This window comes from Podarcis erhardii, assembly GCF_964252035.2.
Source record: "Podarcis erhardii genome assembly, chromosome: 13".
In the NCBI taxonomy this organism is placed as follows: domain Eukaryota; kingdom Metazoa; phylum Chordata; class Lepidosauria; order Squamata; family Lacertidae; genus Podarcis; species Podarcis erhardii.
This window is the reverse complement of record NC_138502.1, coordinates 2507231-2529515: the sequence shown is the minus strand read 5'-3', so window position 1 is coordinate 2529515 and position 22285 is coordinate 2507231. Positions and strand designations below refer to the sequence as shown.

The 22285-nt window shown below is 44.0% G+C and overlaps 1 protein-coding gene and 1 long non-coding RNA gene across 12 annotated transcripts in view; one reads left to right on the top strand and one right to left on the bottom strand.

The window, feature by feature from the left end:
* LOC309326839 overlaps positions 1-5551 on the bottom strand; it is a 163304-nt gene extending 157753 nt beyond the window's left edge. The window contains exon 1 of the long non-coding RNA XR_014150374.1: positions 5529-5551. This is a non-coding gene — a long non-coding RNA (uncharacterized lncRNA). The remainder of the gene's footprint in view (positions 1-5528) is intronic.
* DLG4 (discs large MAGUK scaffold protein 4) overlaps positions 1-22285 on the top strand; it is a gene marked incomplete at its 5' end in the record, with an annotated part of 134652 nt that overhangs the window by 24792 nt on the left and 87575 nt on the right. For 2 of the 11 annotated variants that reach the window (XM_081835642.1, XM_081835640.1), the window contains one exon: positions 20098-20550. The exons of 7 other annotated variants lie outside the window; for them this stretch is intronic. In XM_081835642.1, the coding sequence (XP_081691768.1) occupies positions 20509-20550 (42 nt within the window). Of the gene's footprint in view, positions 1-20094; positions 20551-22285 lie in introns of those variants that run through there. 2 more of the 11 variants (XM_081835641.1, XM_081835631.1) reach the window with 2 other exon arrangements.

Here is a 22285-nt window from a genome sequence, read left to right as displayed (position 1 = left end):
CAGCTCCCATCATCCACTAGCCAGCTGAGGGATGATGGGAGCTGTAGTTCAAAACATCTGGAAGGTGCCACATTGGGGGAGGCTGCTCTATCCAGTTTCTTTCTCCCTCCCCCACTTTTATCTCTCTTCTCAATCCTTGGCTGCCTCATCCCAGCACCCTCCCCCCCTCCTATCAGCCTCGGCTGCCTCTTGGATGCCATGGCAACCAGGGATAACTGGATCATGAATGCGTAGGGGGGATTATTTCAGGCAACGTACAGCAACACCCCCCTCCATTTTCCTGTGTAGGCCCTTCATGCCCAGTTCCATCCAGTTCCCTTTCTACCCACCCCAAGGACTCCCAAAAAGATTGGGGGGGCACACATGCTATTAATTTGGCATGGGGAGGCGCAATGTGGGGAAGAGGTTAAGGGCTTGCTTAACTTCCAGGTCACAGATAAATCCTGTTTCCAGTGCCCAAGATGAATCCTGGAAGCAGGTGGACTCAGCCCAGATATTATTATTGTTGTTATTATCATTATTATTATTATTATTACCTATCCTTCAGGTCCCACGGTGGGTTACAACAATTTAAAATTTCTTAGAATATACCATACATATTTTTGCATACAGTTTGGACTAACATGCACATTTTTGCAAGTGTTTTTCCTACTATAATGCATTTTCACCAACATTATGCATTTTTTATGCCCTACCATGTTTTTCTACACATTTGTTGGAGAACTGCATGCAAAATTTGGAGAAGCATAAATTTCAAAGAATAGTAGTGTTTCAGTTTGTGTTTTGGTTTGAGGAGTGTGAATTAAGTGGTTTCTGATTCAAATGTAAGGCAAAATTAATTATCAGTGCTATTATTGCACTTAATTTATTAATCACCTTCTAATCCACTGTCTCAAGGTTATTTACAAATAAAACAGTAAATTTAGCAATTTATAAACAAAATAATTAAAGACAATTAAAAATACAACAGCAAATACATTTAAAAAATGATTAAAATCCTAACAAGTGGGCATTCATAGTAAAGAACCATTTATCTAGCTGGGAAAGCTTGTTGGAGCTAAACATGTCTTCAGCTATTTCCAGGAAGTGCAGATAGTGGTTGCCTGTCATATCTTGACAGGAATGCTCTTCCACAGAACATGGGCAGCCACACTACAAACCCTGCTGTTGACTGAAACTTTTTCATTTCTTTCATTTATATACCACCTTTTTCTCCCATGAACTCAAGGTGGTGTACATGGTTCTTTTCCTCAAATTATTCTCACAACAACCCTGTTAGATAGGTTACGTTGAAAGAGGACAGTGACTTGCCTAAGGTCATCCAGGGAGCTTCATGGCAAGTGGGGATTTGAACACTACCACAGACTCAACTTGCAGGAGAGACTTTTGTGCAGATTGAAATAATCAACTGGGTGTATAAGGGGTACAGTGATATCTCAGGTAACTTGTGGTTTTTTTTTTAATAATTTTTTATTAATTTTCCAATTTTTAACACTAAACAACAACACACAAACATCAACAAATACGAACACACACAAAAAATATCATTTCTTAACCTCATTTTCATACGCCTCGTTTCTCGGACTTCCCCATACCTCACCCTTTTTGCATCCTTATTTTACAGTTTTTCAACAACCCTTTTTGCCAATTAAATTTAAATTCATTGTCATTCTCAATTTCACCTTAAATCATCAAACAGTTTTAGCTGCAATTCTGCATCTTCCTTCCCCTTGACATTTTATCACTCCTCTATTTTACAACAGTTCTTAAGATATAGTTTAAACTTTTTCCAATCTTCCTCCACTGTCTCTTTCTCTTGGTCGCGGATTCTGCGGGTCATTTCTGCCAGTCCCATAAAGTCAATCACTTTCGTCTGCCATTCCTCCAGTGTGGGTAATTCTTGTGTCTTCCAATACTTTGCTAGAAGAATCCTTGCTGCTGTAGTGGCGTACATAAAGAAAATCTTATCCCTCTTTGAAACCAATTGGCCAACCATGCCCAGGAGAAATGCCTCTGGTTTCTTTTGAAAAGTACATTTAAGTACCTTCTTAATTTCATTATAAATCATTTCCCAGAAGGCCTTAATCCTTGGGCAGGTCCACCAAAGGTGAAAGAAGGTACCTTCGGCTTCATTACATTTCCAACATGTATTATTGGGCAAATGGTAAATCTTCGCGAGCTTGACTGGGGTCATGTACCACCTGTAAATCATTTTCATAATATTTTCTTTTAAGGCATTACATGCCGTAAATTTAGTACCGGTGGCCCATAACTGTTCCCAGTCCGCAAGCATAATGTCATGACCTATGTCCTATATCTCAGGTAACTTGGTCCTGAACTGCATAGGAACTTAGTACCAACACCTTGAACTTGTCCTGGTTAGCAGATTGGCTGTGAGTGCAAATTTTGCAAGCAGGGTGTTCTATGCTGGTGATAGTTTGCCTCCTGAAGCAATATAGCCACTGTGTTCTGCACCGGCTGCAGCCTCAAGATCAACCCCAAGGGTAGCCCCACAAACAGCACACTGCAGTAATCCAGTCATGAGGTTACCAATGCATGGACAACTGTGCTCAAGCTATCCTGATTCAAGAACAGCCAATAACTGGTTGGTAAAGGGCACTCCTAGCCACTGAGGACACCACCTCCTGTCACAGAACTAGATTTAGCATCCTTTCTGCCCCATTCCTAGTCCCTGAGCACATATAGACACCAGAAGCTTAGATTTTTATTGCTATATATATACTAGTCCTGTCCTGTCTTCCCACAAAAGTAAGGATGCTGTGTTATGTTGCACTAGCAGGGCAGGGAAGAAAGTTAAAGGAGGTGTATCAGTTGGAAAATTCTCAACTTCTTATGAAGATCTTACAAATGCTTCTGAGGAGAAGGCGGCAGAGGCAGAGGCACCAGCATCTCAAACTGCCTCGAAACTCAGCAACAAAGACACCTGCTTTACATTTGACAGTAGCACATCAGGTAAATTACCTGTTTCGTATGCAGCGGCTCCCTGGCTCAGTCCCTGATGAGATCTCTAGGCAGTGCTGGGAAAGACTTCTTGTCTGAAATCCCCGTGAACTTCTGCCCGCCAATGTAGACAATACTAAGCTAGATAGACCATATGGTTTGACTGTATAAGCCTATATTGTGGTGCTGCTCCAGGGAAGGCCCTGCTTTCAAAAGCACTAGATCAAATTCTAAGTTGAGGCCTCTCCTGAGGATACTAAGAACTGCAGGGGTTCCTGTGGGAGAATATCATGTGTGAATGCAGCAGATAACTTCAGAGTTGTGTGGAGACTGTCTCCTAATTCTCCTTGGCCGTGACCCACCCATCTTAATGACCCTTGCAGCAGACTGTCCTTTTTTTTTTTGCTGTGATTCCTCTCCAGTCCCCTAGTCATCGTTACAACAACCATGTAAGGTTGTGGATGGGATGACTGATGCTGGGCTTGGAGTGGGGGACTGGCTGAAGGGCCAGCTTGTGACGTCAAACAGGGACTTCTGCACCAAATAATTAATACTTAGCATTTACAGTGCCCACATTTTTCATCCCACCTTTCATAAGGTTCTTCTACTAACCCAGTCACCATATTTTAGGCATTCAGGCGTAATTGAACGGTGGCGCTGTAGGTTAAACCACAGAGCCCAGGACTTGCTGATCAGAAGGTCGGCGGTTCGAATCCCCATTATGGGGTGAGCTCCCATTGCTCTGTCCCAGCTCCTGCCAACCTAGCAGTTCGAAAGTACGTCAAAGTGCAAGTAGATAAATTGGTACTGCTCCAGTGGGAAGGTAAATGGCGTTTCCATGCACTGCTCTGGTTCGCCAGAAGCGGCTTAGTCCTGCTGGCCACATGACCCGGAAGCTGTACGCCGGCTCCCTCGGCCAATAAAGCGAGATGAGTGTCGCAACGCCAGAGTCAGCCACGAATGGACCTAATGGACCCTTTACCTTTACCTTTATATTTAAATTATGCTGGGACTAGATATATGCTGTTGTTGCTCTGGCAGTATAGCCACTACATTAGTGCCTAGCGTGAGGGGCAAGCTCATAGGTAGAAAATTCAAAAATGGAGGAAAGACCGGCTAGCCCACACCATCCCTAGAAACTTCACCAATGTCCACCAATCAAGGACTGCTGGTAACAACATCCACATGCTGCCTGCAAATGAAGGGAGCCAATGAACGTATGGCAATGAGGAATAGCACCCCACTCCCCATACACACGTACACTTAGGTTTTTTTACACGCTACAGCAGGGGTAGCCACTATGATAACCTCCAGATGTTGTGGACCTCAACTCCCATCATCTCCAGACAGTATGGACAGTGGTCAGAAATGAGAGGAACTATAGTTTTAAAAACACCCAGAGGGCTACCTCTTTGCTAGAGCTTCCCAATGGGACAGCTCCAAACTAAGCCTTGGATAGGTGGCTAGACAGGTAACAGGTGCAGTGCCCACCGTGGCACCAGGATGTAGACGTCTGCTGGAGCAAATAGGTTGACAGCCCTATGCAGGAAGCATGCTGGACACTGTTGCTGTCGCATGGGGTGGACCTCCCTTCTAGCCTGCGCAAGACAGGGTGTGTGTGGGGGGGAATCTGAACCTGTGTGGTCAGAAGGAATCTCCATGGGCAGAACAGTTTTTCACACACAGGACAAAACAAAGATAATAGTTTGAGTTCCTCACTTGAAGTTTAATAAATTTATATAGTATGCCAACACAAATGGAAATCATTAATTATGCAGCTGTTGATTAAGGGATTATTATATTAACTGAAATGTAACTGACATTAATAAGATTATGGAATGCAGAAATGCGGGGAGCCCCTTTATCTAAAATGTATTAATTGGAAGTTGATTGGCATTTGAATGATTGTATTAATTGGGAGTTAACTGATATCGTTATAATTTGGCTATTGTGGGAATATTGGAAAACTAATAAAATTTATTTGGAAAGGAATCTGTACCTGTGGGAGAGTAGCCTGTGTGGATCAAGGCAAGACATAGAGGAACAAGAAAGAGGCAGCTTTTCGAAGGACATGTAGGCCCTAGAGCGGGATGTGCATATGGTGTTTGTGGATGCTCTGCCAGCCCTCCTGCCACAGTCTTCCTCCACCTTGCTCCGGTGACGGGGAGATTGCTGTGATTGTGAGTGCTTCCCTCCTGGAGGTTGTAGTTAAAGAATGAGGTGATATTCACTAAAAAAGTCTTTTTTAAAAAATAAAAATTTTTGTAAACTCAACAGAGTTTAAGAAGAACCACACATCATAAAATTATGTGTCTGGGTTGGTTTAATAAAGGAGAAGTCTGTTGATGGTTACTAGCAATGATGGCTAGCTCTGCCTCCAAAGATAGGGGCAGCAATTTCCCCAACTACCAGTTGCTGGAAAACACAGGAGGGGAGTGCTTGCGTGCTCAGGTTCTGCTTGTAAGTTTTGCACGGGCATCTGGTGGGCCACCATGAGAACAGGATGCTGGACTAGCTGGGCCATCAGCGTGATCCAGCAGGCTCTGTTTATGTTTGCCTAAACAAACAAGATTTTAGGTAAAGGTAAAGGTACCCCTGCCCGTACGGGCCAGTCGTGTCCGACTCTAGGGTTGTGCGCCCATCTCACTTAAGAGGCGGGGGAAAAATCATATTTCCCCCCTTGATTCCCCCCCCCCCTGAAAACTAGGTGCGCCCTATGGGCCAGTGCGCCCTATAGGGCGAAAAATACGGTATATGATCCCATTCTCAATATGGTTTGCACCTGCAAATTGTTGGGGCAGATAGACAGCTACATTTCCAGTTGGTGCAGGTCCCATAACTGCCTGCTAGAATCCTATACCTTTTTATACCACAAATGTTCAAGTTTATTTTTTGTCCAGCCTCTGTGGCAGTCAGAAGTGTCCCTCCAGATAGCAATAATGCATTGGGGAAGCTTCACACAGCAACTAATGAAGCGGAATGATGTGTGGATGGTCTAGTGGCACTGTGGTCTAAACCACTGAGCCTCTTGGGCTTGCTGATCAGAAGGTCGGCGGTTCAAATCCCCACAATGGGGTGAGCTCCTGTTGCTTGGTCCCAGCTCCTGCCAACCTAGCAGTTCGAAAGCATGCCAGTGCAAGTAGATAAATAGGTATCGCTGCGGCAGGAAGGTAAACAGAGTTTCTGTGCGCTCTGGCACTCATCACTGTCCTCCATGCACCAGTAGTGGTTTAGTTATGCTGGCCACATGACCTGGAAAGCTATCTGTGGACAAACGCCGGCTCCCTTGGCCTGAAAGCGAGATGAGCACCGCAACCCCATGGTCACTTTTGATTGGACTTAACCGTCCAGGGGTCCTTTACCTTTACCTTTTACCTAGTATAAATGCACCCGCTAAAGCACTATTACTCTCTGCCTCTTGACCTTATGCAGGTACCATCACTGTACTCTTTTAGACACATCTGCTGAAAATCTTTCTGTTTCAGCAGGCATACATGATGTGGTTGCATCTGATTTTAATTTTTCTAAAATATTTTATTGTTTTTAGTTTTTTAAAAACATTTTAAAAACATTTTAAAGATATTTTTTGTTTATTTTTTATTGCATGTTTTAATCACAAAAGTGTTTGCTGCCCTGGGCTCCTTTTGGAGGGCTATAAGTTTAACAAGTAAATAAATATCATCAATGACATGTTGCAGAATACACTCACAAAAAGTCATTGGTCAGGAGGAGGCCTTAGTTACAAAGTTCTGATAAGTGCTCTGGTTGCCTCACTTCAGAAAGGATATTGTAGAGTCGGAAAAAGTTCAGAAAAGGGCAACCAAAACAATCCAGTAGAATGGAGTAACTTCCCTATGAAGAAATGTTGCAACATTGCAACTAAAAAGGCGAGTAAGAGATGACATGATAGAAGGCTATATAAAGGTTCATGGCATGAAGAAAGTGTCTGGAGAAAGGTTTTTCCCCTTTCTCAAAATACTAGGACCCATGAACAGTGTTTGTAACTCCCATTGTTCTAGGCACATTTTGCGACAGGGAATTGCATTAGAGCCGTTTCTGAGTTCTGGGTGCAGTACTGCACCTAAGATTTCAGATTAAAACTGCAGAGTGGAAGGAAAGGAGGACCCTTTTCTGCCCTCCACGTCCAGCTACTCTCTGAAAAGTGGGGAAGAGACCCTCTTAAGAATATTAGGGGGGTGAGCAGGGGAAGGATTAGTCCATGTGAAAATCGAATATAAAATTTTAGCTGCCGTTCATTCATTTTCAGCTTTGTATTCTTGTTGTAAAGGAAAAGTGCACCTAGACATTCCGTTGTTGTGCCCATAACCTAGGTTCAAGGTGCCATTTAGCTCCTAGCTTTCATTGCTCAGTTTCTAACACTGCTCATGGACTGAAGCGGAATGTTGGAAGATTCAGGTTAGATAAAATAAAGTCCTTCTCCATGCAGTGCATAGTTAAGTTATGGAACTCCCTCCCACAGGAGACAGTGGTGGTAGAAACCCAGCCAGGTGGGTCCGTGGCACCGTTCACATAACAAGAACTACTATAGAGATAACAAAATTTTCAAAAGTCGGGTGTCTGGCTTGGCTTTTGAAAAACTAAGTCCACAGTACTTGCTAACTGACCTAGACCATGCCCCAGAATCTCCCATGATGCATGCCAGTTATGCAACAGAGACTGTGGAAGGGGTTCTGTCAAAGGAGAGCATTAAAAGCTCACAGGGAAAAAAAAAAGCTCACAGATGTAGAGTGTGCATGTGTGAGCAGAAATGTAAATTTTGTTTTTCAAAATTGACTGCTTTTTAAAAATACATAAATCTTTGGAATTCAGCCCTGTTGAATTCCTTTCATTCAGGGTGACAACTTTGACAATAAAACCAATCCTTTTGCTCCCCCCTCCCCATCTCTGCACTGACAACCCGCTTGAAATTACTTCCTTGCAAACTCACACCACCATTGAGCCTGTATCTGTCAGAGAAACTAAAATGCTGGTTTGGGTGGTTCATGCCTGCATGGTAACAATTGGGAGTGTGTGGCAATTTTGCACCTTTCGTGGCCCATCTCAGGGTGGTTAGAACCCATTGTCTGTTGCAAAAAATAAAAATGCACCACATGGAAACTTACTGCATTTTTAGTTGCTTAGTTTCAGTGCAATGGCCTTGAACATTTTTTCACAGTCATGACTACGGAGTCATCCAGTTTCTAACAGTTTCACAGCCATGTGCTGTTCTTAGTAAGCTTGTGAGCAGGGCCTGAGAACCACAACCCTCCCTTTTGTTTTCTCCAGTGTGTGCTAATCAAAGCTAACCTGCCTCTGATTATGGAGGTTCCATTCTTAGTCTTGTGGCTAATGGCGCGTTGTGGAATCTGCTGTGTTCGTGCCGGATCCACTCATGCATATGTCAATGGACATTATATATTCTCGTGGCATCTCAGTTTTTTTCGCAGTACGTTTCCGTGCCAAACGGTCAGCATGCTCACATTTTGAAACATTTCTCTTTTTCTGGCACCAAATGGTCATTATTCTTATGGTCGAAATGTATGAGAGGGGCTGTAGCTCAGAGCATAAGATAAGAACCCTGCTGGTTCAGCCTAAAGGTCTGTGCTGAATCCTGGAAAATATGTCTGTACACTAGAGTGTGTGTACACACCATACATTTAAAAACACATGACTTTCCCCAAAGAATCCTGGGAACTGAAGTTTATCCCTCATAGAGCTACAATTCCCAGGATCCACAACAAACTAAAATTCCCAGGATTCTTTTGGGGAAGGAGGAGGCATGTGTATTAAATATAGGGTGTGCCCACAGCCTAACTGTTAAAATGAACATACAGTGGTACCTCGGGTTACATATGCTTCAGGTTACAGACTCCATATTATTACCTCAGGTTAAGAACTTTGCTTCAGGATGAGAACAGAAATCGTGCTCCGGCGGCGCAGCGGCAGCAGGAGGCCCCATTAGCTAAAGTGGTGCTTCAGGTTAAGAACAGTTTCAGGTTAAGAACAGACCTCCGGAACGAATTGAGTATGTAACCAGAGGTACCACTGTATAGTACACAGTGATGCTAACAGAATTTTCTGGGTCCAGAATCCTGTATGCAGATTGGGTCCTATGACCTACTCACAAAAGCAGGCGCAGACTTGCATAAAATTTGCATATGCTGTGTTGCATGCAAAGTTGTTTCCTCTTTTGCGATTGGAGTGGCATGCGGAAAAATAAATCGGTGGCTGCACATGTAATAAAATGTCTGACAGAATGCAGACAGGTGAAGCTTTTCCCCCATAATTATTTTTCCATGCTAGAAAAGGTTCAACCTGTTGAATTTATGCTTGACACATAACTGTTAAAGGCACAAGAAATCTGCTTTCCCACAATGATGACCCTAAATTAAAGCCTGGGCTGCAATCCTGTACCCATGTACCTGCGACTAAGCCCCACTAAACACAAAGTGACGTACTTCTGGGTAGACATGTATACTATTGTACTGTAAGTTAATTATATAGTGGATTCTTAATTAATGCTTTGCCTTTAGCTCAAGCACAGCAGGAGAAATGCCTAAGCCTCTTTGTAAAGTTTTCATATTTTGCATTTTCCAGTTCAGGGACGGGCTTTTAACATCTACCTGCTCTTATTGTGCCGTGATATTTGCAGAAAATAACTTTTACGGAATACCTGATCTCAGATAACTCCCTACCCCACAGTAAAGATGCATCCTGATTACTAGGGGGAAAGGAAGGGCAAAAACTATGGAGATTCCAAAAACTGGAAAATGAGGCAGAAGCAGGAAAAATGCACTAAAGGGGAGGATGAAATAGCTTTTTGGGATCCCGGAGATTACCATCATCTGGAGCACAAATAAGTCACATCTCTGACTTCACTCATTGGCTAAAAACACTGAAAGGTGGAAGCAACCAGGTTGGTGCATCTCACAAAAATTGTCTCAAAGGTTGCCTTCCTTCTGGGGGGCTAGAGACTTACATTTTTAAAAATGAAAGCTCAGAGTCTGGGGCTCATGCTGGCTGAAGGCCTGGTACATCAGTACCCCTGTAATCTGAGCATCTGTGACAATATGTGGTCACCAAAGGCCCATCTAGTCCAGCCTCCTGTTGCTCACAGTAGCCAGTCATATGATTCCAAGAAGTCCACCAAGAGGACATGAGGCTAATGGCCTACCCATAATAATAATAATAATAATAATAATAATAATAATAATTTATTTATACCCCGCCCTCCCCAGCCAAGGCCGGGCTCAGAGCGGCTTACAAGCAATAATAAAAACAAGATGAATGATTACAACTTAAAAACAAAAATAAAATACAACATTAAAATAATGGAACATTAAAATATTAAAATGTAGCCTCATCGCAGGAGGAGAAGGAAAAGAAAGAAAAAAAGAGAGGGAGGGAGGGAATCAAATTGGCTCCAAGCCAAAGGCCAGGCGGAACAACTCCGTCTTACAGGCCCTGTGGAAAGAAATCAGATCGTGCAGGGCCCTGGTCTCATGAGACAGAGCGTTCCACCAGGTAGGAGCCAGTGCTGAAAAGGCCCTGCCTCTGGTTGAAGCCAATCTAACTTCCTTAGGGCCAGAGACCACTAGGGTGTTGTTATTTATGGACCTTGAGGCTCTCCATGGGGCGTACCAGGAGAGGTGGTCCTGTAGGTACGAGGGTCCTAGGCCGTGAAGGGCTTTAAAGGTCAAAACCAGCACCTTAAATCTGACCCTGTACTCCACCGGGAGCCAGTGCAGCTTGAAAACCCATGCTCTTGTTTTCCAGTGATTGGTAGACGGGCAGACTGATTTGGCCTTGGAGAAAATACAGCTTAACAACTTGGGACCAGTTTACTTATGAAATTGCCTTACTCCATCTGTGCACAGTTGACTACTTAGATATGTGGATTTGGTCCTTTTACAAGCGCCGTATAATATCCACACTATATCTGTAAGATCTTGGATCCTTTAGGTTGGTGGCACCAATACTTTGGAACTTATTGGCAGGCACCTATTAGGCAGGCACTTCCACTATTTCTTTTGGCACCTGCTGAAGATATTCTTATTTAGACAAGGGTAACCAGTTGGTTACAAAGTTAGCAGGCATTTAAACTTAGTCAATTTTATTGCAGTTTTAACATTCTGTATGTTTTAAATTATGGTTGCAAACTTTTTAGTGATAACTTTATTGTTTATCTGCTTTGTAAACAATTTTGAGGTTTTTTTCTACTATCAAGCTGTATATAAATTTTATGAAATAAATAAACAGCCATAACAACTAGTAGCCATAGGTAGTCCTATCCTCTATGAATTTGTCTTTTGTCATTTTAAAGCTGTCCACATTGGCAGCCATCACTGCATCACGTGGGAGCAAGTTCTATAATTTAACAATTCTCTGTGTGAAGTGTTTCCTTTTGTCTGTCATGAATGCCCCACCATTCAGATTCATGCTGGTGTTATGAAAGGGGGGCGGTGCAGAACTTCTCTATTCAGTTTCTCTGCATTTTCTAAACCTGTAAAATGTTATTTTTGGGTGGTACAGTATCTGCTTTCCCTGCAGAAGTTCCCAGGCTCAGTCCCCAGTGGCATCGCCAGGTAAGGCTGGGAGAGACTTCCTCCCTAAAACTCTAGAGATTCACTGCCGGTCAGTGTAGGCAGTACTAAACTAGATGTACCCCAATGGGCTGACTCAGTGTAAGGCAACTTATTAGGTCCCTAATTTCCTTTAAACTAATTGCAGTCCTTCAACCCTTTTGTCTTTTTATTTTTATTCTGGCAACTGAAATACATAAGCACAATGATAAGCTTTTATGAAGCTCAAAGACTACACAGTCCATAATGCACCGCCACTGAAATCAGGAGACACGTATGTGCAATTATGCCTGGGGCCTTTAATTGAAAATGTGTTCTCTTTGCATTCTTCTAGTTAGGTCTTCCCATTCTCCTCTCCGCACCCACCAATCTAAATGTTAAGCTTCCTCCATCTGTCTCATCTGAGTAACATAATGAAGACCAATTGAGGGGCAGAAGAGTGTGTTTTCAGAATGAATTGTCAGGTTGCTGTTATATTGGCACATGGCTGCGAAAAAACCCTCCACTGTAAAACTACTTCCCAGTACTACATGTGCTATGTCAGTCTTTCCGCAACAGGGTGTCCTGTTTTTGGACTACAGCGCCATCAGCCCAAACTAGCATGGCATTTTCACCCTTTGCCTTAATCTTGTCTTGTTTGGGGCTTCATTAAAACTGGGGGACCATGCGTGTTGAATGCCCACAATCTGCTTTGATTTGGGGTTGTTTGTAGGAATTAACAAGGAGGTGCCACTGAGCATGTCTGCGCGTTCCTTCCTTGTCCACCAAGCAACCTTCACCACTGCTCTCATTCAGGAGTGCATGACCTTTGAGTGTGCATGAGTTCCAGCAGAAATTATTTTTTTTAAGGAATTCATCACTCCTTTTCCCACAATTTCAGTTCCTTTAATAAGCTATGATTCCCCCCCCCACAACCATTGCAAGCAACAAAATCTATCTTTTAAAGTAAAAATGTTATAAAAATATTCTAAGAGTCTTGATAAAGCTGTATTTTCATTGAAAACCAGTGTTAATGGTTTGCAGTGTTTGTGTATTTTTCTAACCCTATTAAAAAAACATGCAAGAAAACCATCCTTGTTTAGAGAACTGTCCCTAAACAGCATTATATAGTTTGTGAAAACCTATGAACACTTTCTAGACCTTTTGCTAATTGTCTATAAAAAATGTTCATAAAGTAAAGGTAAAGGGTCCAATCATGACTGACTCTGGGGTTTTGGCGCTCATCTCGCTTTATTGGCCGAGGGAGCCGGCTTACAACTTCTGGGTCATGTGGCGAGCATGACTAAGCCGCTTTTGGTGAACCAGAGCAGCGCACGGAAACGTCGTTTACCTTCCCACCGGAGCGGTACCTATTTATCTACTTGCACTTTGACATGCTTTCAAACTGCTAGGTTGGCAGGAGCAGGGACCGAGCAACGGGAGCTCACCCCGTCGCGGGGATTAGAACCGCCAACCTTCTGATCAGCAAGTCCTAGGCTCTGTGGTTTAACCCACAGCACCACCCGCGTCCCCATAAAAAATGTTCATACAGGGTGGTAATTAATGTTCAAGCTCATCTCAAAGGGGATGCTGATGGTTGTAGTTTATTGGGAGAGAAATGCCTCTTTTTGCAATGTGTGGATGCTTAGTACATACAGATATTTTTTGATCTGATGTCGTTGGGATCAAAAGTATTAAGCAGATGGAGCAACTCCATTACGGAGAAAGATGGCCGTGTTTGGGACTTTTAGTTTAGAGAAAAGGTGAGTAAGAGGTGACATGATAGAAGTTAACAAGGAGGAAGTAGATAGAAAAGCCCCATCCCCCCCTTATAACATTAGAACTTGTGGATATCCAGTGAAGCTGAATGTTGGGAGATTCAGGACCGGTAAAAGAAAGTCCTTCACACAGTGTACAGTGGTACCTTGGGTTACATACGCTTCAGGTTACATACGCTTCAGGTTACAGACCCTGCTAACCCAGAAATAGTGCTTCAGGTTAAGATCTTTGCTTCAGGATGAGAACAGAAATTGTGCTCTGGCAGTGCGGCAGCAGCAGGAGGCCCCCTTAGCTAAAGTGGTGCTTCAGGTTAAGAACAGTTTCAGGTTAAGAATGGACCTCTGGAACGATTTAAGTACTTAACCCGAGGTACCACTGTATATGGAACTCACTCTTGTAGGAAGCAAAATAAAAAAATTCCTTCCAGTAGCACCTTAAAGACCAACTAAGTTAGTTCTAGGTATGAGCTTTCGTGTGCATGCACACTTCTTCAGATACACATTATTGCTTCTTGTAGGAAGCAATAATGGCCACCAACATGGATGGTTTTAAAAGGATTAGACAAGAGGATTAGGCTATTAATGATTGCTAACCATGATGGCTATGTTCTGCCTCCCCAGCTGGAAGCAGTAAAGCTTCTGAATACCAGTTGCTGGAAACCACTGCAGCAGAGTCCTCTCCTGCTTGAGGGTTTCCTCTAGAGACATCTAGTTGGCTACTGGGAGAACAGGTTGCTAAATGGACTCTTGGCCTGATCCAAAAGGCTCTTATTATGTCTTTATAGGAAATATATGCCTGGAAAGCTTCCTTCAGGAAGAAAAAGTTGTAAAATTGAAGAGTTATTGGACTCACAAAACTTGCAGAGAGTTCCAAAGAACATCTGACTGGCCACTTTGGGAAGCTGGGAGCAGAACTAGATGGAATCACTTATTTTCATACAGTAGAGTTTTTTGTATGTTGTGTTAAACCGATGAAGCACACTAGAGGTTTGTCAAGACTTCCTTTTGTGCTGCATTTCTAGGCACAGGTTTGGTTTTAAATCCCTCTTATTTTTTTGTCCCTCCACTTTCCCCAGGAAAATCCGCATTTTACCACTGAATCGGAGCAAGTGGCAATCAGATTTTCTGCAGTTTGCTGTTTGCTCTCATTCAGCAGTAAAATGCAGGTTTTCCTGGGGAAAGCACCAGAACAACAACAAAACAGATGTGGAACTTTAAAGTGCAGACCTGTGTCTGGAAAGTCCGGATGAGCTCTAGGCCCGCCTTCCCCAACCTGGTGTGCACCAGATGTTTTGGAGCTTTCTCTTGGGGCTGATGGGAGTTGTAGTCCTAAACATCTGGAGGGCACCAGGTTGGAGAAGGCTGCATGAACATAGGCCCACTCACTTGTTGACAGTGCATCTCCAAGCAGGATGCTTACTGGGAAGACACTGTGTTACCTTCAGGTTTGTATAGTTGGGGTTAGATTGTCAGAATAGGATCTGGGAGACTAGCGTTCAAATCCTCACTCAGCCATGAAGCTCACTAAGTGACCTTGGGCCAGTCACTGTCTCCCAGCCTAGCCTGCCTCACAGGATTGCTGTGAAGAGGGAAGAACTGTGTATATAAATGTTGTTTGTGTGTGTTTGTCATAAATACATAATAAATAAAAGCAACAGTTTGAAGGGAGAAGAGCACACAAACAAAAGGAGTTGGGTCAGCCCCCTTTTGTTATGCAGAGAATGTTGCATCAGCTCTGTTTCCTGCATTGTTGAAGAGGAGTTCTGTGTAGTACAGACAACACACATTTTAACCAGCATTCCTGATCAGGGAAGCAGTATAATATAGAACAACTTTGCAGCAAACTTTTTTTTTTTTTGCAGTAACTAAGGGGAACTCTGAAGCTGACCAGAATTGACACTGATCCCCTTAGCATGTATGTTGAATGTGTGTGTGTGTGTGTGTGTGTGTGTGTGTGTTAGTGCGCGCGCACATGCACTGAATTGCCAAGATAACTGTGTAATCTGAAGTGAGGCAGCTGTGTTCCCAGTGGGCTCCCTCATTTTATGCTGACTTGCAGCGGCCTCCTTGAGTGTATAGATTACTTATACTAGGGATCCCTCCTTCACCACCTTCTTAAATGCAGCTGGTTCTGGGGTTGTGGGGTGGGGGGTGGGGGGAGTTGCTCTGCAGCTGTGTAGAATGGAGGGGTAAGAATTACAGAGGAGGAAAGAAGATTTTCATTCGCTTCTGAATCTGAGTAATGCGGGAAGGTTGATGCTATACTTCCATATAATCCCCCCCATCCCCTTGATCTCTCTGTTGAACCCTTCTGTCTTACCTCCCTCTTTAAGATCTTTCCCCATGGCCTTTGGCCCCAAATGTTGGGAGTTGTATTTTATTTTTTTTAATATAGGAAGCCACTAATTATTTTTTTGCCTTTTTTTTAAAAAAAGAACTGCATCCTACCCCCCTCCCCACAAAAAAACCTCTCAGCGCCATGCGGGAGCCGGAGCCTGTCGCCATGACAACCCCAGAGCCCCAGTGGCTTGGTTGCTAAGCGACTAAGAGACAGGGAGGCCAGGATGGATGGAGGAAATGCATCAATGCAGATGGGGGAGGCAAAAAATGATGGTTCCGCCCCTTTGAGTGACTTTGGGATGGGGAGATTTGAAGAGCATGGGGGTATCCTTACTCATCCTTCACCTCTCCCAGTATCTTTTAAGGTCTCTCTGAGACCATCTGCTTTGCATGTGGAAGTCCCCAGGTTCTGTCTCCAAGAAGGGCTGGGAATGTCCCGTCTGAAACCCTGGAGAGCTGCTGCCAGTCAGTGTAGACAGTACTGAGTTAAATGGACTCGTGCCTGTCTCAGTATAAACACAGCTTCCTATGAGGCTACTATTCCAAGCCCCCTAGTGGGTGACGCGGTGGGTTAGGATACCTTCTTAGAGAGGTGGGGAGAGGGGGATAGTTCCAGGGAGGACTTGTCCATGACAGCAGTATCCCACCCTTTGGAATCCCCAGCAACTGGTATTCAGAGACATAGTGCTACCAAGGTGGAATTTATCAGTGCAGGGGACTGATTTATTTATTAAATTTATATACTGCCCTTCATCATATGATCTCAAGGCTGTTCACAGAATAAAATTTCATCACAGAAGAACATGCTTCACTCTATGTGTGTGTGAGAGAGAGAGCAAGAGGTTTTTTGATATGGTCTTTTCTAACAACTGGTGTGTTGCTAGAATAATGGTGCGCATTATGTGTTGATTTAACACTCCTCCCTTTTATGCAGAGTGGGCCAAATATTGTCTGCCAGCAGTCAGGCGCAGTAGCCCTCCAAGGGTGCCCGAAACTGCATGGTTTTGCTTACATTGTTTGAGCCTACAAAAATAGGATGCTCTTGTACCCAGCAGGCAACAGGAAGAGGCCTCTGGGCTATGTTCATGGGCTGCACTGCTTTGAACATAAGAAAAGACTGCTACATTAGGGTGTGTTGAATTGTTCAACCTTCAAATTCCAAAAATGAAGGGTGCTAAAAAATTGCAACACGACTTGGGAAGTCAAAAGATATTTTGATTAAATGAATATAATTTAGTTTTGCTTGGTAAGTAAAATGTGTGTAAAATTACATAGACATCATTTAAAACGATTGCCAAGTATTTGCAGTTATATATTCTTCTTATTCTTATTTTATTTAGCATTACCCAATATTTTCAGAAGGTAAAAGTAAATTATTTGGTTTTCCAAAAGCAATCTATGTGTTTTTCATCAAGCCTAGACTTAACAAGCTAAATGTTGTCTAGTCAAAAATAATAGCAGATTTGAATTCCTCACACTCAAAAACATATTTTTAAAGACCCTCACTGAAGAAATTTGCAAAAATTAAGTTTCACGCCCTAAAATGGCATGCCCTGCTACTGTATCAGACCAATGGCCCATCTAGTCTCCCCCCTCTTCTCAGAGTGGCCAACATGATACCTGCAGGAAATCAGCAAGCAGGACCTGAGTACCAGAACACTCTGCCCTCCTGTGGTTTCTACGTGGGGCTACCTTTGAAGGTGATCCGGAAACTACAACTAATCCAGAATGCAGCAGCTAGACTGGTGACTGGGGGCAGCCGCTGAGACCATATAACACTGGTCTTGAAAGACCTACATTGGCTCCCAGTATGTTTCCGAGCACAATTCAAAGTGTTGGTGCTGACCTTGAAAGCCCTAAATGGCCTCAAAGGCCCAGTAGACCTGAAGGAGCGTCTCCACCTCCATCGTTCTACCCGGACACTGAGGTCCAGCACCGAGGGCCTTCTGGCGGTTCCCTCACTACGTGAAGCCAAGTTACAGGGAACCAGGCAGAGGGCCTTCTCGGTGGTGGCGCCTGCCCTGTGGAACGCCCTCCCACCAGATGTCAAAGAGAACAACTACCAGACTTTTAGAAGACATCTGAAGGCAGCCCTGTTTAGGGATGCTTTTAATGTTTGATGTATCATAGTATTTTAATATTCTTTTGGAAGCCGCCCAGAGTGGCTGGGGAAGCCCAGCCAGATGGGCGGGGTATAAATAAATTATTATTATTATTATTATTATTATTATTATTATTATTATTATTATTATTATTATTATTTCTAGCAACTGGTATTTGGAAGCATATTGATTTATATATTAGTAACTTGGTTTTAATGTAGCATTTTAATATGTAACTGTATATTTTTGTAATATTTTGTTCAAGTTGTCTGTTGTTGCTTCAGTTTCCTGTATACTGCTTAGAGATATTTTAACTATACTAAGGCATATTTTTTAATTGCATCTGTCTCCAGAGACAATGGAGTGCACCTCTGAGGGTGAAGTCAAACTGCATCAGCAGCATTTAAGTGACCTCCCTGGGGCGCAAGCCCGGGCAATGTGTAAGGAGGTCCTGGGCTGCCCACTCTTGGCCTCATTTATGTGGTCCAAAGGAAAACAGAGCAAGACAACTGGCGCCAGCTTAGCTGCCAGAAAAAGGCTTACAAGGCACAGGCCAACTGCCACCCAAATGTGTAGATTTGTGTAGGGTTTACTTCTGAACATTTTCTTTTCCTGAAGATATACTATATGGCAGCAGAGGTTGAGGATCAGTGTTTTCTTTCTTCTTGACCATTGAGACTCACTCTTGGTCTCATCTGCTCAATCTGTCAGAGCCTGTCTTCATATGCAGGAGAAGTCCCTAACTCACCAAGGGTTTGAATCCCATTGGCTACCCTCACATGGTTTAGCTAGCCAGTTGAAGCCATTTCTGGGTTGTAGCCACTGCTGCATGCTGACAGCTTCTAGGAGCCACAGGTGAGAACCGAGTGCAGCGTGGAGACCAAAGGTGGTCAGGCTACCCCAGAAGGAGCATGACATGTTCCTCATCAGAGGTCCTACCCCTCCACTAGCACCCAGTGCACCCCATTAAGTGGTATAGAAATTAAATAATCATTACTGCCTCTGACCAGTGAGGCAGAGCACAGCCATCATGGCTAGTAGCCATCAACTGCTGTCTCCATTAATTTGTGCAATCTTCTCTTAAAGCCATGCAAGTTGGTGGCCATCATTACCTCCTGTGGGAGCAAGTTCACAGTGCTGCATGAAAAGTACTTTTGCCCATCCTGAATCTTCCAACATTCGGCATCATTGGATATTCTGGGGTTCTAGTGTTATGAGAGGGGAGGGACTTTTCTCTCTACACTTTCTCCAGGCCAGGCAGAATTTTACAAGCTTCTATCATGTCACTTCTCAGTCACTTTTTCTCTAAACTCTGGTTTAGCAGTTTGCACCTATTGGAATTAGGGGCAGTCTTGTGCTCTGTGGAGACAGTAAAATGCAGAATTGGTGCATAAGTGCTATGTATGTGTATGCTCACAAGAATGTTATTGAACACCTTCGCACTGCATCATTGTATTTGCAGTCAGCTGTCCCTCTCACACATGTGCTTGCACATACATGAGATACTCAGTAGTACTTTACCATTGCACTGTGTGTGTGATTCTCATTCATTCACATGCTCTTTCACGCTTTCTCCATGAGAGCACATGCATGTTAATCAACTGTGTGACTGACACGTTGAGAGAGGACTGGCACGTGTGAAGCGGTTGTCACAACTCAAATGTCACAGATGGTGTGTATATTTGCATCCTTATGGCCCCCGCCACAAGGAGTTTTTGGCTGTTCACACATTCGACTGCAAGTTAACCACTGAGTGGTATGATATGTGCAAAATATACACGTGCACATACCCAGCCGTGTGGCATGTCTCAACTCTGCACTTCCCTGTCCCTCTCTTGCACATGTGCGCTCTCTCTCTCTCTCTCTCTCCCTCCCTCCCCCCCCTCTCTCTCTCTCTCTCACACACACACATCATTTCTCAGGGTGTTTCTGTTTCAGCTCCACACTCATAGCTTTGATGATTCAATTTGTGAGCATTCCTTGCATAGTGCTTGAGCATTCTGAACACTGCAATGGTCTTTCTCCCTCCTTCCCTCCCTCCTTCCCTGCCTTGCACACACACACTATTTCAGCTGCATTCTCCTAACAACTGCATTGACTTTTTGGTGACACACTCGTAGCAGTCACTTTGCTTCCCACATCCCCATGCAAAGTCCTGGCGCGCACACATGCATCACCCCCACATCAACACCCCTGCATTCCCCTTCTGGGAATACTGCAATGGGGTCTCTCTCTCTCTCTCTCTCTCTCTCTCTCTCTCTCTCTCTCACACACACACACACACACACACACCACACCACACCACACCACACCACACCACACTTTTGCATTGCACACACCAGAACATCCTTCTTCCATCCAGCCCTCCCCATCTCCTTCTGCATCAATTGGACACTCACAACTGGAGCATCCTTTTCCTTCAACACCCCCCCACCCCCGCAAAACGCAGCATCCTGGACACACACTCTCTCTCACACACACAAATCCTGCGACTGTCTCACACCCACACCGCATCCCTCACTCACTCCCCACATCCTTTTCTTGCACACTCCTCTCTCTCTCTCTCTCCCTTGCTCACTGCATCAATCCTCTAATCACAGCCCTCTTTTTACCATTCTGCTTATATCCCCCCCCTGCACATCCTCTCCTCCCTCCTTCGCCCTTTCAGTTTCCTCCCCTCCGTCTAGTCGTGAGGATCAAGCCCCCACCTCCTCTCTCTGGCAGCCCCCACACTCAGCTCCCCCATCTCCACCCCCCCACATCCCCATGAAGACGAAGAACAGGCTCTCTTCCATGTGTCTCTGTGTGGTAGGTGTCACCTCTTCTATCTTTATGAACCCCCCCTCCTTCCACCAGCCCCTAAGCAAGTCAGAGCCACCCCTATCTTTAACCCCTTCTTTTCCTCCAGCCCCACAGCAACAGGTTCAGAAGAGAGAGGGAATGCATTGCGGGGGGTGCCGGGTGGGGGTGACACAGATGTCTTTCTTATTCAACATGCAGGAGGCTGCCAAGAGACAGACCTTTCCCCAAAATATATTATCTCTGGTCCTTAATCTGAAAAGGTGTGTGTGTTTGTGTGTGCTTGTGTAGCGAAATGGTGGGTGGGTGGGTTTGTTGCTAGGCACAAATCCAAATACTGACCCCATCCCCACCCCAAATATTCAAGGCTTAATGTGCCCCCCCCAAAAAAACAGCAGCCCCTGACATCATTAATGGCACAATCTTCCCCATATCCCAGTCACTTTGGCCCCCTCAAATTCCAGATATTGCTCTGTTTGTCTTTTGACACCCAAACACCATCTGATTGCCCTCCCCATTTGTCTCCCTAAGCTCTGCTATTTCCTCCTTGGGTACACCCCCCCAAAAATAGCAAATTCTGGTCTTGTCCCCTTCCGTATATTACAAATCTTTGGCCTTCACATCCCTCCTACACCAATATAGTACTCGCCCATTCAAGGATATTGCCAAATTCTCTGACACCCCCCCCCAAAAAAATGTTGGAGGCTCCCAACAGAGTGGTACAGCTCTTCCCTCTCCCCACCCCATTCAAACCCTCATGACGTCTTCAAATCTCCTGCTCAGTAACAACACAATGATCTCTCTTACCCTACCCCTGGAGAAAAAGTCTGGGGAGGGGGAGAGTTACAGTGGATTTTATCCCTTCCTCTAGAATCACCTGTTTACTCTTACCATGACTGCCCCCCAACAATAGAACACCCCCCTTTCCCCCCACAGGATACCTGGAAACTTTGGGACCCCCAAGCCTCCATTACACCCCAATCCTTTCACCAAAACAGCCCTCTAAACTAAATTTCCTTACAGCCATAGGTAGGGGATGCATCAGTTTCCCCATTGGCTCATGTACACGTCTTTTTCTGGACTAAGTTAAGGGAAACCCCTACAGTAGACATTTGGTGCAAATGCTGTGCTGTAACTCAAACCCTTTAAATTATTGTTATCTGTCTAATACGTTACATTAATATTTATTATTAATCCCCATTCCTTCACAGTGTAAATGTAGTTATTCACATCCTGTTAGAAGCTCTTGGTTTTTTCATGAATATTTGCTACAAGAATCAGTTGCTTTTGGATGGTGTTAATTGGGGAGGGGTTGTCCCTTTTTCCTTGCTAGTGTTTCAGCTCTTTTTATCACCTCTCTGTTTTGCTTCCAGTGTTACTCAATTTTCTAGTCCTCATGAATGGTGCAAATGTTACAGTTATGATAGATGCTAGTGCATAGATGATATGAAGTGTTTGCTCCCCACCCTTCCCTTAGTCCTTGCTCCAAAGCTAATGGATGAATGTGAACCTTTCCCTCCAGATGTGAAAAATGTTTATTCTTTTTCTTCAGAAAAAAATTCTGAATAGTCTCACGTGATGGATAGACTAATCACATACAAATATCTGTTTGTTTTCTATTGTCCTTCTTTCCTTACTCATTTCAGAGGATATTCAAAGTCCTCTCTCTGAACTTTCTGTTTAAAACTGCACGAGCTTTTTTCAAATAAGTGGTACATGTATGCTTTTGCTTGAAAGAAAATTT